This window comes from Myodes glareolus, chromosome 22, assembly GCF_982192425.1.
Source record: "Myodes glareolus chromosome 22, mMyoGla1.1, whole genome shotgun sequence".
In the NCBI taxonomy this organism is placed as follows: Eukaryota; Metazoa; Chordata; class Mammalia; order Rodentia; family Cricetidae; genus Myodes; species Myodes glareolus.
This window is the reverse complement of record NC_142047.1, coordinates 34,006,529-34,024,921: the sequence shown is the minus strand read 5'-3', so window position 1 is coordinate 34,024,921 and position 18,393 is coordinate 34,006,529. Positions and strand designations below refer to the sequence as shown.

The 18,393-nt window shown below is 43.1% G+C and overlaps 1 protein-coding gene and 1 pseudogene across 1 annotated transcript; one reads left to right on the top strand and one right to left on the bottom strand.

Moving 5' to 3' along the window:
* Positions 1–576: 576 nt before the first annotated feature.
* LOC146890138 (acylcarnitine hydrolase-like) lies at positions 577–12,586 on the bottom strand. Its single transcript, XM_087900242.1, has 12 exons — positions 12,425–12,586; positions 10,003–10,207; positions 9,214–9,355; positions 5,517–5,650; positions 5,173–5,431; positions 4,336–4,434; positions 3,934–4,074; positions 3,744–3,824; positions 3,372–3,516; positions 2,823–2,960; positions 1,977–2,049; positions 577–1,592 (listed from the first exon to the last, which is right to left on the bottom strand). Exons 1-12 carry the CDS (start codon positions 12,522–12,524, stop codon positions 1,385–1,387), a joined length of 1,725 nt encoding a protein of 574 aa, XP_087756368.1. The 5' UTR covers positions 12,525–12,586; the 3' UTR covers positions 577–1,384.
* A 4,085-nt stretch (positions 12,587–16,671) lies between these two features.
* On the top strand, positions 16,672–17,611 carry LOC146890137 (uncharacterized; annotated as a pseudogene).
* The last annotated feature ends 782 nt before the right edge of the window (positions 17,612–18,393 follow it).

Below are 18,393 nucleotides of genomic sequence, written 5' to 3'. Positions count from 1 at the left end.
CACACTTCTCAAAATGTAGCTGTAAGTTTCAATAAACTTTTGAATCTAAAAAAAATTTTATATACAGGGAACATATAGGCATTTTTTTCTCATCAGTTGGCATCCTTTGTGACTGATGTCAGAGACTTCTATGAGGTATGGTCTGGAAGCTATCAAATTTATTTGCTTAAATCTAATTTCTGATCCAATGTTATTAAGAGTTATGACTCTGGGAAGATCCAAGAGTGTCATTGTTTTCTCATTTTATCCAACGAGGATGCAATGTGAAATCTTTTGAACCAGAGGCCTAACTCTCATCACACAGGAAATCTGATGGCATTTGACTTTGGATTTCTTGGTTTATAAACATGTATAATTTGTTTTTGCTATTTGTATGTTATCCAGATTATAATTTGTTTAGAGATGTTGGTCTTACTATGTTGCTCAGGCTGACCCGAAACTGCAGAAATCATATGATCTTTCTGTCTAGGTCTCTGAATAGCAGGACCCACAGATACCTATTAGAGAGCTCAGCTTGCAATTTGTGAAATTTTGGAACAACAACCTGACTGGACACATGAAAACAATAGGTAGGACTCTGGCTATTAGGTTTCTTTATTATCTACTTACAAATAAGAAGACATGAGACTTGCTGAGAGAACATTGGATTTTGACAGTCCACTCCATATAATAAAGATTTCCAAAGCTTCTGTTTCATCTGATGATGGAGAAGGGTCTTCTGTCTATGTGTTACTTTCATTGGTTAATAAAGAGACTGCCTTGGCCTTTTTGATAGGCCAGCCCTTAGGTGGGTGGAGTAAACAGAACAGAATTGTGGGAGAAAGAAAGCAGAGGCAGGCAGTCGCCATGGCTCTCCTCTCTGAGATGGAGGTGGGTTAGAATCTTCCCGGTAAGCCACAACCTCATGGTGATATACAGATTATTAGAAATGGGTTAATTAATATGTGAGAGTTAGCTAATAAGGGGCTAAAGACAATGGGCCAGGCAGTGTTTAAAAGAATACATTTTACGTGTAATTATTTCAGGTAAAGCTAGCTGGGCAGGTGGTGGGAAGCAGCCCGCCATTCCTTCTATAATCTGGGGCTTAGAGAAGAGGAGAGAGGATGAGAGCAGACGAAGAAAGGAAGGAAAGGCCATTGACCCAGGGAACAGTGAAAGAAGATTGGGGCACTTAGGGGTCACACATCTACAGTCATGGGAGCATTCACGGAGTGAGTCTCATAAAAGGTGTCCCAGCATGTTGAGGAATGAGTGACACACCAAGGGTCTGTCGTACATGCAGACCAAATGGACAATTGTAGAGGTGAGGGACGGTGATGTGACTGTTAGCCTCTAACCAGGATTCTCTAAGAATGTTAGGCTGACCCCATGTATACTCAGCCCTTCACACCATTCCTCTCACAGGGTACTTCTCTTTGTAATTATCCTGAGACCCCTTTAGCTCCTGGATTTTCTGGGGCAGAGTCTCAGTCCAGAATTGCAGCCTTCTGGCCTTCAGGGCTTGGTCCACAACAGGCTGGATGTTCAGCTGCAGGTACTGCTCATCATCGTCCATCACGGGCCAGTCAGGTAGACCCTCGCTGTTGGGGTTCCTGTGGATATGCCACCCACAGGGAATGGTAAGGTCATGCTCATACAATTTGTGATCCCCCAATTTGTGTCAGGACAGTAGACTAATTGGGCCAATAGATGAGAGGGCTGATGGGGCACGTGTCCTAACAGGGATACAAGTGTCACCTGCTAGTGTCTGCTCCTTGTGGGGCAAGACTACCTGGACAATTATGGTCTAGCTCCTGTCAGGTCATTGCAGTGTGACCAGTAACCAATATGTACAATGTACCTAAGTGTGCCCTGGGGTGAGGAGGACTCTATCATGTGATGAGTTATCCTTGCATGCTAATGAAGTCATCAACCACCAATGGAGCCCTAGATAGGGACCCACCACTGAGGAGGTTGAAGGAGGGATATGTTCTCACCCATGTTGTGCAAAGTTCGTCCAGTACTTCATCATTGTCCTGCTCAGCAGCTCCTCCTCCTCAGTGAAGTCAGCTGTAGCCATGGGAAAGACAGAGGTTCAGGTCCCAGCCACCCCATGCAGCTGCCTATTCATGCTCTGCAATCACCATCCTTCCTGTAGCCTGACCTTGAACTCTAGGCCTCTTTCTCTCCTTTTTCACTGCCAAGGATCCAAGAGCCACCCACACCTCTAATTGAATGCCTCCAGGTTCAGTTCTGCTCAGTGTGTCCTCATATCATCTAACATAGGTGTGCTCAAATGATATGACTCCTATAGACTCGTATATTTGAATGTGTGGTCCACAGTTAGTGGAACTTTTTGGGAAGAATTGGGAGGAATGGCCTTATAGGAGGAGGTGTATCACTGGAAGCTGGCTTTGAGGTTTAAAATTCCATTCTAGTCCAGTTAGCTCTCTCTGTCTTGTGTTTGTAGATCAGAACGTAAGCTTTTAGTTAGCTGCTGTTCCAGTGCCTTGCCTGCCTGCATGCTACTATTCTCCCATCCCTGATGGTCATAGTCTCTAACTAACCCTTTGAAACTCTAAGTCCCAATAAACTGTTTCTTCTATAAGCTGACTTGGTCATAGTATCTCATTGTAGTAATATAAAAGTAACTAAGACAATAAATTGTATTTAGAGGGGTCCAGATTCTAATCTGGGTATAGCTTTTTGAGGTTAGAAAGGGTGCTTACTCGATTATCTCTTCTCCCAGAGCCTTGATTTTCTCAACTGGACTGAAAGCTCAGTTACCCATCAGGTTCCCACCTGTGACCCCATCCAGCTCATGAAAAACAAGAAAGACTCACGTATTATGCCCCAGCGGGAGGAACCCAAAACAAAGGGAATCTCATCACCATGGTCAGCTTTTACATATGGTGGCCTCGTATCTTTTTCGTAGGTGGGCACATGACGGAATTCATAAAAGTAGACAGGGGCACAGGAGCCTGGAGGTACAGATACATTGTTACATAGTATTCTCTCACCTGTAACTTTCCTGTCTAACCCTTAGTGATAAGGTATGTCGGTATACAATTATCTGGTGTTATAATTGTCAATTGGGTGACCCCAGGCTGGAACACTAGTTATGAGAAAGCCTTTGGCTAAACAGTGACCCTGGCCTTCCCAGCTGAGTAGGTTTGGCAAATCAATGGAGTATTAACATGTTTCTTTGTTTGTATCTGGATGTCACTCCCCTCTCTTACACTACAATGAAGAAACACCAATGTAATGGTCCTCGGGAGTTTGGTACCAGAGATGTGATCCAGACATGAGTGGGGACCTGGACACTATTAAGCTCATCTGGGACCCATGGCTCTGAGCTCCTCTCCTCTAGGCCTCATCACAGATGTACTCACGTTGAGACTTTGCTACTTGGAGTGCAGGAATCACAAACAAATAGTCTGCTATCATTTCCTTGTACTGTATTTGAAGGGTCTGGGCATCTTCAGTGTCGTTCATATACTCTTCCATTAGCAGGTCACTACACTCGGGAGGTAACATCTACCCCAGGGAATCAGGAAGAATGAGTTAGGCAGGTTCTTGTTTAGATAGGCAGCAGCCTCAGTGTGGAAAATGAGGCCAGGGATAAGATATGGTGTAGAGGGAAAGGTTTAAGTTCTGGGTGAGCCCTCCACAAACCACACACACAGATCTTTGTTTGCAGGCATGCTGTCTGGAAGGACACATAGTGGCTCTTTCTATTGGAGGCAGTATTCAAGGTGGCTTACCATGTGTATTGTTGTGTTCTTCAGAATAGCCAGCAGGGTCTCTCTGGTTATGTCCCTTATTATTTGTTCAGAGCCCTGGGCCTGGCAGAGAGAGGACAGTTTTCCTCTAAGGTCAGATGGATATGGACCAAGTTTCCTCTGCTCACCTTGTGAGTCCCCAGACTTCCAGGGAATTGGAACTGTGCCTCACCACAGGGAGAAGCCAGCCATACTCATCATTGTTGACACCAATGATGCTGGGGACAGGGTGAAAATCCACAGAAGTCAACAACTCTTGGGGATGCCTGGGTAGGAATACCCCATCTACCACAGCAGGGATGGACTGGAAGACCTGAGGGACATGCAAGGGACATGGAGGTCAATTCTGATGTCCACTGAGAAACCCTAACCATTACCTCTGCCCCCATTTAATTGGCTCAGGACGTTTCTCCACCCCTGACAGAATCTACATATATTAGAATATTTGGTATTCATTTTACACACATGATTAGGAGGATGCCAAACCATGGAGCAGAAGTAATTTTAGAGTAATAAGGACTGACTCTCCCACAACCAACTGACAAGGTCCTCCAAGTCATACAACTCTTCCAACCTTGGTAATATCCAGCATCTCCTCTTCACTCTTGCTTCTCAGACAGCGCACCAGGGTCTCTGAGTCCATAGTCTCACAACCAGATAAGCCGGCCACTTTCTGTAAAAGGATCAGGCAGCAATTGTTCCATCCTTGCAGGCAAGTAGAGGAGTATTCCCAATCCCAATAGACTGGCATTGTGCCCAAATATCACATTGCACTTTGTTCTGGTGAAATAAAGTATGAAATTCTCATTTTCTTGTTGCTCAGATGTGACACCCAGATAGGTCATTCTACCTAAACACTTTAAAAAATATTATATGTGTGTTTGATCATGAATGTCTCTGACTTCAGGCATGCCTGTACCATGGTTTCCATGCAAAGATTCAAGGACAACTTTTGGTTGCTACTCCTCACTTCCCATCTTGTTTGAGAAATGGTCTTTCACTATTTCTACCTTTCTACAACTGTCTATCTTATTTGTGACCTTTCACAGATTTTCTGGTCTCTGCCTCCTATCTCATCCTATGAATACCAGAATCACACACTTGTTACCGCACGCAGCTTTTTGTGGTTTCTGAGGGAATTTGAACTCAGGTTCTTATGTTTTTACCTATTGAGCCATATCTTCATCCCATACATATTTGTTTCTGAACATGATGGACACTACAAGGTACTTATGCATGGTTATTACACCCAGACTGTATAGGAAGAAGTGGACTCTAACCCTTGAATCTTTCAGAGACTACTGAAAGAAGCTATTTCCTATGCTCCTTGTTTTCCCAATTGAGAAAACTCCCAGAGTATCAGAGGGTGAAGGCTAAGGCTGCAGGGTCATCAATGGCTGAAGTCACTCACTGTGTAGACCACCTCAGAGGTGTTAGAGATCAGGTAAGGCAGTAGGGCCACCCCACTCTCCATGATGGCTCTGTGGAAGAGTCCCTTTGACATGGGAGACACAACCTGTGATGACACACTTGTGCCACCTGCAGACTCTCCAAAGATGGTGACAAGGTCAGAGTTGCCTCCAAAGTGGCCGATGTTCTGCTGGACCCAGCGCAGGGCGGCCACTTGGTCCAGGTAGCCCCAGTTGCCCGTGGCGTGCTCATCTCCAGTGCTGAGAAGACGCAGAGAAGGAATCACAGGGCTGTCTTACTTCTCTTCATCCCCTACTGCCCAGTGCAGACCAGCCCCAGACTCACCTGAAGAAGCCCAGGACACCCAGGCGGTACTGGATAGTGACCACCACCATATCCTCCTTGGCTGCCAACATGGATCCATCAACATTGGAAGCCAGACCCCTAGACAGTCCACCACCATGGATCCACACCATTACCTGTGGAAATCAAGTCAGATGTCAGGAGGTTTCCACCTGGGGTGTCTTCTCCTTTATCTAATGCTTTGTCTCAGTGTACTCAGACACACAGACAAAACTCCTCAGGACATCCTCACCTGAACCATAGACAGGGCTCTAGTACCATCAGGATACTTGCTAGTCTTTTTCCTTCTCTAAGGACCAAAGCCTTAATTAATGGCTCTAAATCTGGAGTAATAACATCCCCTACTCTCAGACACCTATGAAATGGAATGAAAAAGTGTATATCCATCAGTGATTCTCCTGATTATTAACAAAAAATCATTGGCACATAGCTGGTCATGGTGATGTACACTCTTAATACCAGAGCTTGGGACCAGATAGACTGCTGTGGACCTTCCCCACTCTCTGTTCCCCCAGACCCAATTCTCAGGGTCACCCCTAGCACTGCAACAGACCATCGCTTCCCAGCATTCCCAGTGAACACACCGACTGAGCAGGCAGCACACTTTCTAAAAATCCAGAAAGGAAAGAGAAATTAAGTAACAAAACACCCAACAAACAAAGAGAAACCCAGAAACCAACACCTAGACCTGTAACCACCCAAAACCCAGATACCTAGATGCCAGCATAAGCACACAATAAATAACGTCCAGGGCAATGCGTCTCCCACTATCTTACCACAGCAGGTTCTAAATATTCCAACACAGCTGAAAAAAGACCTTAATATGAAGATGAAAGAGATCCTGAGAGAGCAAATGAATAAACCCCTTAAGGAAATTAAAGAAAAAAACAGTTGAAGGAAAGAAATAAAACTGTTCAAGACCTTAAAATGGTCCTAGAAACAATAAAGAAAGCACAAACTGAGGGAATCCTGGAAATAAAAAGTTTAGGAATACAAGCAGGAACTACAGAGGCAAGCTTCACCAACAGAATATAAAAGATAGGAAGAGAGAATCTCAGACTTTGAAGATACAATAGAAGAAATAAATACATTGACCAAAGAAAATGTTAAATCTGAAAAATTCCTGACACAAAACATCCAAGAAATTTGGGACACTGTGAAAAGAACAAATCTATGAATAATAGGAATAGAGGAAGGAGAAGAATACCAAATAGTTAAAAGGCCTAGAAAATATCTTCAACAAAACCATGGAAGAAAATTTTCCTAACTTAAAGAAGGAAATGCCTATTACAAGAAGCATATAGAACACCAAATAGATTGGACCAGAAAAGTCTCCTCACCACATAATAATCAAAACAGTAAACATACAGTACAAAGAAAGAATATTAAAGCTTCAAGGAAGAAAGACCAACTAACATATAAGGCAGACCTATTAGACTTACACTTGACTTCTCAATAGAGACTCTAAAAGACAGGAGGTCTTGGACAGATATGCTGCAGACTCTAAGAGACCACAGATGCCAGCCAAGATTACTATACCCAGCAAAACTTTCAATCACCTTAAGACATTCCATGATAAAATTAAATTTAAACAATATGTAGATACATATCAGCCCTAAAGGAGGTACTAGAAGGAAAACTCTAAACCAAAGTTAATTACACACATGAAAACATAAAAAATAAATAATCTCACATCTGCAAAACCAAAAAAATGGAAGCACATACACACCACCAACAACAATAATAACAGCAAAATAATAGGAATCAACAATCATTGATCACTAATATCTCTCAATATCATTGACTCAATTCTCCGATAAAAAGATACAGATTAACAGATGCTTACAAACACAGAATCAATCCTTCTGCTGCATACAAGACATACCTTAACACCAGGGGTAGACATTAGTTCAGGGTAAAGGGTTGGAAAAAGATATTCTAAGCAAAAAAAAAAAAAACCACCCAAGAAGCAATCTGGTGTAGGAATTTTAATATCTAATAAAATTATCCGAAAGAATTGTGGAAGGATACTACATATTCATCATAAGAAAAATACACCAAGATGACATTTTAATTCTTAACATTGATCCCAAACACAAGGGCACCCATTTTTGTAAAAGAAACACTTTTAGACCTTAAATCACATCTTTACTCTCACACACTGATAGTACCCTATTCTCACCAATGGACAGGCCATCCAGACAGAAACTAAACAGAGAAATACTAGAGCTAACTGACTTTATCAGAGAAATTAATCTAACAGTTATTTACAGAACATTCCATCCAAACACAAAAGAATCTACCTTCTTCTCAGCACCTCACTGAAATTTTTTTCAAAATTGACCACACATTTGAGTCACAAAGTAACTCACAACAGATACAGAAAAATTGAGGCCATTCCCTGCATCCTATCAGACACTTGCAAACTAAAGCAGGACATCAACAAGAACAGAAACAACAGGAAGCTTACAAATTCACGGAGAAACCGAGCAACTCTTTACTGAATGAAAAATGGGTCAAGACAGAAATAAAGAAAGAAATTAAAGACTTTGTAGAATTCAATGAAAACGAATACACAGTGCACCCAAACTTATGGGACATAATGTAGATGGTGCTAAAAGGAAAGTTCACAGCATTAAGTGCCCACACTAAAAAAATTGGAGAGAGCTCATACTAGCACCTTAACAGGATGCTTGAAAGTTCTAGAACAAAAAGAAGTAAGTGCACCTAAGAGGAAGAGAGAGCAGGAAATAACCAATCTGTAGAAATCAATAAAATACAAACAAAGAGAACAGTACAAAGAATCAATAAAACAAAGAGTTAGTTTTTTTGAGAAAATCAACAAAATAGGCAAACCCTTATCCAAACTAACTAAAAGACAGAGAGAATATCCAAATTAATAAAATCAAAATAACCAAATCAATAAAAGTGAAAAGGGGGCCATAACAACAGACACCAAGAAAATTCCGAGAATCATAAGGACATGCTTTCAAAACCTGTACTCCACCATTTAGAAAATCTAAAATAAATGGATAATTTTCTCAATAGGTATCACTTACCATGGTTAAATCATGATCAGATAAACAATTTAAATATACCTATAACCCCCAGTAAAATAGAAGTAGTCATTAAAAGTCTCTCAACTAAAAAAGAGTCCAGGGCCAGATGTTTTGTTTTGTTTTTTTTTTTTTGAATTATACCAGACATTTCAAGAAGAGTTAATATATGAGAGAGAATCTATTTTCAATTAAAAAGTTACCATACCTCTGGAGGCAGAGATCAAAGATCTCTGTGAGTTTGAAGCCAGCCTTGTCTACATAGTGAGTTCTAGGCCAGCCAGGGTTATATAGAGAGACTCTTTCTCAAAACAAGAAAAAAAAAAAAAACACTGACACATTGGACAGTCCATGCCAACACATTTGCAAGAGCTCAGGATTTAGCTCTCAGGCCTCTGGTAGGTAGTGTGAAACCTGAGTTGATCAAGGAACAATAGCCACTGACTTTCCAGAGCCTTTAGGTCTCTGTGTCCCATACCTAGGGTTTAGTTGCAAGCCATGCCAGAGAAGGCTTGGACACCTGACAGGGAGGGCTTCTCATCAGGGTCTCACATTGATTTTGCCCCTTTTAGTCATCCCAAAGAAACGCCCACCCCCAGATCTGAGTATGGGTTGCCACTCACAGGAAGTTTGGAGCCCTCATGGGCATGAGCTGGTGTGTAGATGTTGAGATACAGGCAGTCCTCAGACATAGAGATGGAAGGCACGCTCTGTTTCGTCATTGCCAGACTTTCTGAATTCACTGCATCGGGATTTTGTAGACACCTGGGGAAAATGACACTTATTCTAATAGATGTGCAGTATTAAAAACAGACTCTTAGTACATGTTTGCTCTCAGCCACCAAAACCTCTCTTTCTGGCCCAATGATGCCCTGATGACATGAGATCCTACTCCAAAATCTCTTCCAACTAAGGTAAAGGTCAGAGACTTTGGGAAAACTGGTGTGGAGCTCAGACTGCTAGTGAGGCTGCCAGATGGGTCTTTGGATCCCACTCTTCCTGATGATGGGATATTGATATTTCCATGAACTTCTGTCAAAACTATTGGTGTGTGTAATGACACCATTTCTTTTTGTAGTATTCAAAGTCTGGGAATTTGGTCCTGTATCCATATAGGTGCTGCATTAATAAATAGGGTGGTGGGACATCCTTCACTTCATATCCAGACTCTCAAGGAACTGTCTCTTGGCCAATGGTACAGGACACTTATAGGTTGGTACAGTGATTGTGGAGGGTGATTTTGCTAAGGAGCCATCATCATTTTGGCCTTTCTCTGGCATCTGCAGCATATCCCCATCACAGAGAAAATGCAGTGGAGGGCTGGAGATGGAGAAATCACTGCAGTCTGGCTCAGGTTCTGACCTCCTGCCCTTTTCAGGACCTGACATTTTCTGGGTCTCAGGAGAACTTACCTGGCTGGGTAGGTGGTCCCATCCCTCACACCACTCCATGGCTCAGGAGGCTCAGGAGGTGCAAATCTCAGTTCTCTTAGAGGTGGCTTGGCAAAGGGAATTCCCAGGAAGATGTAGACACCCTCTTTGGTGTCTTTCAAGTGGATAAGACTCCCCTGCACCTGTCCTGTGTGGGTAGTCCTGATGGGGTGGGCTGAGTCTTCACCTGTAAGTGACACAGGATATCAAGGTTGGTTTTGCCCAACTATTTACCTTCATACTATGGATATTATTTCTTTCCTGCTTTTCTCAGCCAGCCTTTTCAAAGTATTCACCTCCCTGGCAACTTGTCTCTACAGTACCATGTTCCAATGTAGCAGAATTTGGCAGACCTGCCCCATTTCCATAAAAGGTAAAAATCTTCCACACCTGATAAACATGGATTGCATGTTCGATGCTACTTGGTGAGGTCACAAGTAGCTAAGGCAGCAGCGACTCTCAGGGGGTAGAAGGCGATTTGCCACCATCTTTCCAGTGCTGAACACTCACTCCTATCTCCAGCGACACCCTCTCTGCAGGACACTATGTCACATGCCATATCTGTCCATATAGATCACTGAGGACATGGACCACTAGAATCTGTCAGTGCTACAGCAACAGGCAAAACCTGCTGAAGTGGGTTTGCTAAGAGTCAGGCTACAGCCAGGATGCTTCACCCCCAAGAGAAGCTCTCCGTAGAATCTCACCTATTGGAGTGAGTGTGCTTTCAGTCAAGAGGCAGGAAAACAGTTCTGAAGGGGGCAGTTTGTGATAAATATGTTAAAAATAAAAAACTATGCATACATTTTCCTTTCTTATTTTTAAATGAAACAGTTGAAGTTTATTAGGCAGAGATTCTTTTTTTCTCATTTTTTCCTTGTTTTTCTGGACAAAGTTTCTTGGTGTAAAAGCTCTGACTGTCTTGAAACTTGCTTTGTAGAGTAGGCTGGCCTTGAACTCATGGAGATTCACCTGCCTCTGCCTCCCAAGTGCTGGGATTATAGGTGTGCACCACCACCATCCAAGTAAGTGAGATTCTGATTTTATATGGCATGCGGGGAAAGGATAACACATCTCTCATTACACATGTAGCCTTCACAAGAGTTACTGTGTCTTTATAACAGCTGTATGTGCAAAAAGGGGGCCCAGGAAAAGTAAAAAAATATTGCAGAAAATTCCCTGTAATTAAATCTCAGCTAATGTCATCTATATCATATTTAAAACCAAAAGTCACCATTAATTGGATTGCCGTTTGACCGTTTATGTGATAAATTCCTGATTTTGCTATTGTAATCATTGCTGTCCAATTTTACTTCCAGATGTCCTTCTTCTCCTGATTATTACCGATGCTGAAACTGCTGTGGTATTCTGTTTTAACATTTCTACATTTACGACCCCACCAGACAGGTTCTTGCCATGTAGCCCAGGCTGGCCTACAGCTGGAAAGCCTTCTACCTTCTCTGCCTCACCTAGAACACCATTTACAGGTGTGTGCCGTTACACCAGCTCACACCTGTCTCATCTTGATGTCCCATGGATGAGCCTGGCCTGGGTGGTGCACAACTCTGTGCCCTCTTATAGTTATCAGTGATTCAGAACCCAGGATCCAAAGAAGAATGTTCAAATAGGCCAAGAGTCCCTGGGGACATCTCAGAACCCGGACAACATCAGGGAAGAGTCACAGTGTGAAGTCCTTATGGCCTCCTTAGGCTACATCTGATTGAGGAGGCCTGGCAGGAGGTCATCTTGACTTCGGCTTGAATACTTTTGGGTAGGAGGCCTCAGGGTTGCACACTGACTCTGGGCACAGTACCCTCCTGGCTCACCTTTTCATAAGCCTGAAGACTTTCTGGCAGACACAGAGCACATGCCCTTTGCCTCGGGCTCCAAGTTGTACCTTTTCCAAAGGTCAGAAAATGAAAAAAGAAACAGTTGGGCAACTGTTGTAGGGCTGGAGAACTGTATGACTGAGGACCAGGAAAATTTCCCAGGATTGTTTGGAGTATACCATGATGCTTCTCTGTCCGAGAGGGTGACCCATTTGGAGTTCAATGCTAGTAGGAATGTGTAATTAATTTTATTATTACCCATGGGTCAGTAAGAGCTACAGTCACAGGCACAACCCTATACAGAAAGGGGACAGGGTCCATCTGTCCCTCTGTCCCCAACACTCTTCCCTCTGACTTTCAGAGGCTTTCAGGTCCAGGGCTTGTCAGAGTAGCCCTCTGTACTATTGAGTGTCCTCAGACATCACTGACTCTCTAGATTACAGGGGCCACTTTTCCACTCTTTGTCATCTCTACTTAGTCTTCCTCCCTTGCCACCTTCCCTACCACAGCCTCAGCCTCTGACTCTGCCAAAATTGGCAACTCTGGCCCCCTACCACCCACGTAAGGAGTCTCACCATCCGCGCGGAGAAGAAACACAAGAGCACAGGTTACAGCAATTAACAGAAGCCCACAGGCTCCAGCAATCAGCCAAGCACGACGTTTGCAGGACGGCATGATCAGCTCTGAGGCCCGAGTCTGTGCTGCTATGGGATGCACTGTGTGCAGGAAGCAGAATATGTGGGCTCTGCCTAGACAACTATTTGAACCCTAAGATTTATAGGCGGGAGCTTAGTGGGCGGGGCAAACTTGCAGTAGAGCTGCGACTAAGCAGAACTGATAGAAACCAGGATTCAGAAGGTGGGGCAAACGCTCTTCTGCGATGTGAGTTACTTTTTTCGTCTCATTGCAAGGCACAACATAGGTTCAGAAGCTAATTATTCTGAAAACAGCAACCATCACCTCAAACCTGGGGTCACCTTGTTTTCTGTCCTTGGGGTCACAGGTCCTGTGTAGGTGTGGGCCAGAGAGCAAGGAACAGAAAGCTATGGTAGCCAGGGTTGCTTTTCTAAGGAGGTGTGTGCTGTGAGATTCCCACAGATGGGTGGAATGAATACTTGAGAATTGTCCTCTTGATAAAGGAAGAGCAGGAGCAAGCCCAGCAGACCCTTTTCTCCCAAACTTGTGTTATTGAGTCATAATTCACGGAGTCTGCATTCAGGTCTCTCCTTCCTTACATTGATGATCTTTTCTTTAATTGTTTTTGTTGAGGTATATATTATTCTCCACTATTCTCTCTTCCTTTCCTCTATCCTTCTAACCTCTCCTGGGACCCCCATACTCCCAATTTACTCAGAAGATTCTGTCTTGCCTACCTTCCTGTGTAGATCCATGTACATCTCTCTCAGGGTCCTCTTTGTTGTTTAGTCTCTCTGGGGTTGTGGTCTGTAGGCTGCTTTTTCTTTGCTTGATGTCTAAAAGTCACTTATGAGTGCATGCATGCTATATTTGCCTTTCTGGGTTTGGTTTACATCACTCAACATGGTTTTTTTCTAAATCCATTCATTTTCCACCAAATCTCAAGATGTCATTTTTTTTTAACTACTCTGTAGTTCTCTATTGTGTAAACGAACCACATTTTCTTTATCCATTCTTCAGTTGAGGGGCATCTAGGTTGTTTCCAGGTTCTGGTTATTACAATTAATGCTACTAGGAACATTGTTGAGCATATGTCCTTGTGGTATGATTGAGTGTCTTTTGGGTATATACCCAAAAGTAATATTGCTGGGTTTTGAGGTAGTTGGTTCCTAATTTTCAGAGAAATTTCCATACTGATTTTCAAATAGCTATACAATTTTGCACTCCCACCAGTAATGGAGGAATGTTCTCCTTACCCCACAACCTCTCCAGCACAAGCTGTCATCAGTGTTTTTGATCTTGGCCATTCTGACAGGTGTAAGATGGAATATCAGCGTTATTTTGATTTACATTTCTCTGATGGTTAAGGATGTTGACCATTTTCTTAAGTGTCTTTTAGCCCTTTGAGATTTTGCTGTTGACACTTATCTGTTTAGGTCTGTACCCCATTTTTTATGAGATTATTTGTTCTTTCGATGTCAAATTTCTTGAGTTCTTTGTATATTTTGGAGTTCATTCCTCTGGCCAGTGTGGGGCTGATGAAGATCTTTTCCCAATATGTAGTCTGCCATTTTGTCTTGTTGACCACATTGTTTGTTTTACAGAAGCTTTTCAGTTTCAGGAGGTCCCTTTTATTAATTGTTGCTCTCAGTGTCTGTGCTATTGGGATTATATTTAGGAAATGGTCTCCTATACCAATTTGTTCAAGTGCACTTTTCATTTTCTCTTCTATGAGGTTCAGTGTGGTTGGTTTTATGTTGAGGCCTTTGATCCCTATGGACTTGAGTTTTGCATGGCTATAAATATGGATCTATTTGTATTCTCTTGCATGCTGAAATCCAGTTATACCAGCGCCACTTGTTGAATATGCTTTCTTTTTTTCCATTTTATATTGTTAGTTTCTTTGTCAAAATCAACTGTTTGTAGGTGTGAGGATTGAAATCCTGGTCTTTGATTAGATTCTATTTGTCCTCCCATCTGTTTTCATTACTCTACCAGGCTGTTTTCATTACTGTAGCTCTGTAGTAGAGTTTGAAGTTTGGGACTGTGATGCCTCCAGAAGTTCTTTTGTTGTACAGGACCATTTTGGCTCTCCTGGGGTTTTTGTTTCCCATATGAAGTTGAGTATTATTATTTTGAGATCTGTGAAGAATTTTGCTGGTATTTTGACAGGCATTGCATTGATTCTGTAGATTGCTTTTGGTAAGATTGACATTTCTCATATGTTAATTCTACCTACTCAAGAGTATTGGAGATCTTTCCATTTTCTGGTGTCTTCTTCAATTTCTTTCTCCAAAGTTTGAAAGTTCTTGTCATATAGTTCTTTCACTTGTTTCGTTAGCATTACTTCAAGGTATTTTATGTTATTTGTGGCTCTTGTGAAGGCGTAATGTTTCTCTGATTTCTTTTTGGCCTGTTTATCATCTGTTACATTGGTGACCTTAAGTCCACACATACCCAAAACATTTAGCATATGTTCCTTGCTTAATAGTATTTATGCTGGTTTTAATTCTAACTTTACTTGATATCTGTTCCTAGTGTGTATAGTTTTGTATTGGGTTTGGAACTCTCTTATTTAAACAAAAAGGGGAGGTGTTGTGGGAGCACATTCTGCTCATTCAGCCAATAGCCTTTAAGATACCAGCTTACTAGGGCATGGTCTCTTATACTGTGAAAAGCAGTGGTAACTGTGTGCCCCACTCTCTTGCTTCCAGCTCCCGTTCCAGCTGCTAGACTCTGTTCCTGTTTGCTTTCAGAGACTGTCGTTTTGGACGGTGATCTGTAAGTTTTCCCCTTAAATAAATAACCACTTCAATAATTCTGAACTGGTATGGGATTGTTTCACATAATGACAGAGGCTGCCTGCCTTTACCCCAAGCAAGCAGTTCTTCCCTGTATAATACAGACAAGTAGTAAGAGGCCAGTTATTTGTTTCCTGGCCACCCAGACTCCCAAAATAACCACACAGAAACTGTATTAAATCCCTGCTTGGCCTATTAGCTCTAACTTCTTATCTGCTATCTTTTACATCTTAATTTAACCCATTTCCATTATTTTATATTTTACCATGAGGATCGTGACCTACCTGCAAGGTTCCAGCTGCATATGTCTCCGGGCCTGGGGGGGGGCATATCTGCATGGCTTCTCCCTGACTCTGCCCTTCTTTCTCTCAGCCTTCAGTTTAGTTTTCCCCCACCTAGATAAGTTCTGCCCTGCTCTAGGTCCAAAGCAGTTCTTTTATTCATTAATGGTAATCACAGCATACAGAGGGGACTCACATTACAGACATTGGGCCTACACTCATCCTTTTTACCCTTTATCCTCCTGGTCTCTTGGTCTCCCTGGTTTCCTGACTCTCCCGTCCCCGTTCTCCTCAACGACCAGGCTCAGGGTACTGTTAACTCTGGACTCTCCCAGATGTTTCTGCATCTGGCTATGCTCTCCCTTTTATCTACAATAAACGTCCTTCTCCCCAATACCTAGGAGCAGCCATGCCTCCTTTTCTTTCTATATTTCATTCAGGATCTGGAGTTGCAGTCATCCTCAGTACTGAGGTCAGGCTGTGCTCTATGCTAAGTCCTTCCATAGTGTATAAAACAGTCCTGGCTTCCCGATAAGTCAGGATATCCCAATACCACTACTATACCACATTCCTCTTGTATGATTGAAGAAAGCTCTTCCTTACAGGGTTACCAACTCACTAGAGTTTGCATCACACACACCTGGGTTCCCTAGATCTTTCTTGTCTTCCTTTCATACTTTATGTCTTTCCTCACATTTGAAGAGTCTGAACCTTCTTTCTGGGAGATATAAGTCAAGGTATCTTTGTTTTCATCTAGGTTTCTTTGGATTTTGTTTCAAACACTAAGGGACCACTTCTTTCAACTCTGATTTTTCTTATGCTTTCTCATAGTTACTTTGGGATTTGGGTCATCATTTATTGCTGTTTTAAACACTGACTTTTAACCCAAGATGTATCATTTGGATGTTTGAGGTAGCTATGATTCGCCTCATGTAGAAATTGAGAGGCATAAACGTATCTCCTAGACCTGCTTTTCTCTTTTTCCTTCTAGCATCTGGTGGTGGTCCCATTCCCCCCCCCCCCCCCACACCCCGCTGTCACGGAGGGGATCATGGAGGAAGAATTTCTGTTTGTGGATCTCTGTGATGGAGAATTACTAGCACCATGGAGAGAAAGTGGTCCAGGCTGTCCATCTCCACCATTGTGTATGCTGTGTGTTCCTTAGGCCCCATAGATAAAGAAATCCCAGGACTCATAGAAACCAATTGGTTTTATGACACCCTGGAAAAAAAACAATATGTTCAACAGGAGAAAAAGTAATATCCTTGGTGAAATACGGCATGTTCCAAAACCCTACTGTATCAAGAGTCATATAGACCCTCTGATGTACCTGCCTTGCCCACCTTCTTGGCATCTGAAGATAACAAAGGGCAAAAAGCGAAGGAAGCAAGAAATAGTTTGTCTCCATCATCCAGCTCTCCAGATATATACAGGCTGGCTGTCCTCCCACTCTGGGATTCTGCCCATGGTTTTATGCTGTCGGCCTCTAACATCAAAATTCTGAGGAGACAGGAATTACTACCATATCTGGTGATAGTGAAACATCTGAGGACGACCTCTCCTGTCTGGAGGACCCCACTACTGATTCTCACTCAAGCCCACAGGACGATGGCGTGCAGGCTGGGATCGAGATGACGGGCTCCATCACACTCACTCAGTCATCCCTCCATGTGCTGTGTCTCCTGGAAGACACCAACGGCAACCCAATCCCAGGACCACAGGAGGATGCTGAGGTTACCAATAGCATCAGCACCCTGGAGACCTGAATGAAATCCACCTGGAGGTCAGTGAGAAATCACATGATGCCATCGACTCCGTGGACTCTCCCCAGAAAGAGAACTCTGAACCTGAGAACAGCGAGATAATAACCCTTGAAGAGTCACCTCCTATCTCTAGCGAGGAGCAGCCCCTGGAGGGAGACACAGCCTGCAAGAGGAATCAAAAAAGGTGCTGGAAAGGGGTGAGGAGGTAGATTCGTCATCTGTTTTCCCACTTATTCTGCTGCCTCCCTACAATGAAGGAAGGAGACCCAACCCCCAGGTAAGAGACTGGAAGGCATGGAAACTAGAGTCCCAAGGAAACTGACTGGGAATGACCAGGGTCTCTTTCTCCTGTATTTGATATTTCCTTTTGCAAGGTCCTTTGCCACTGACATTGCTGCACCCGTTTATAGCCCCTAGAATGGGCTTTCTCACTGTACCACTTTATGTTAAATCAGGGGAAGCTGAGTCTGAAGGAGACAAGCAAAAGATGCAGCCAGGGGCAGTGGAGGGAAGGAGAGGGGAGTTGGGCTTGGGGAAGGGGGATCAGGTTAGGGCAAGAGGAATTGTGTAGAGAGCTATAAGACAGAAGGCTAGCCCAATGGTAAGTCCTGCTGATGACAGAGTCACTAACAGAGTCTTTTGCTTGTGTCCCCTTTCAAGGGCTGAAGAACAGGCCTGGGTCCGTGGTTCTGAAACCATGGGTCTCAATTTGGCCTAGTGTGGCGTACTGGCCACAGGAGGGAGCCAGGCCAGGACATAATAGAGCTTTATTCCAAAATACGATCTTCTGTATTAGATACCTCCAAACAACCTGGGCACAAGCTCTCTACCCTTCCTCTCCCTGTGGTGTGATCTGTTAGCTCTAACTATATAAGTCCATAGTTGTTCCAGTACTATGGCTGTACAGAAAGGACAACCACATGGCACCCCATTTCCAAGAGCCAGCCCTCCAGGTTCCGTAATCCATGCTATTTAAATTAGTATTCCACATGACTTGGATCTTAACCAACTGCTGCCCTAATTTTGGTCTTTATCAACGACCAGATGAAAAGAAGTCCACATA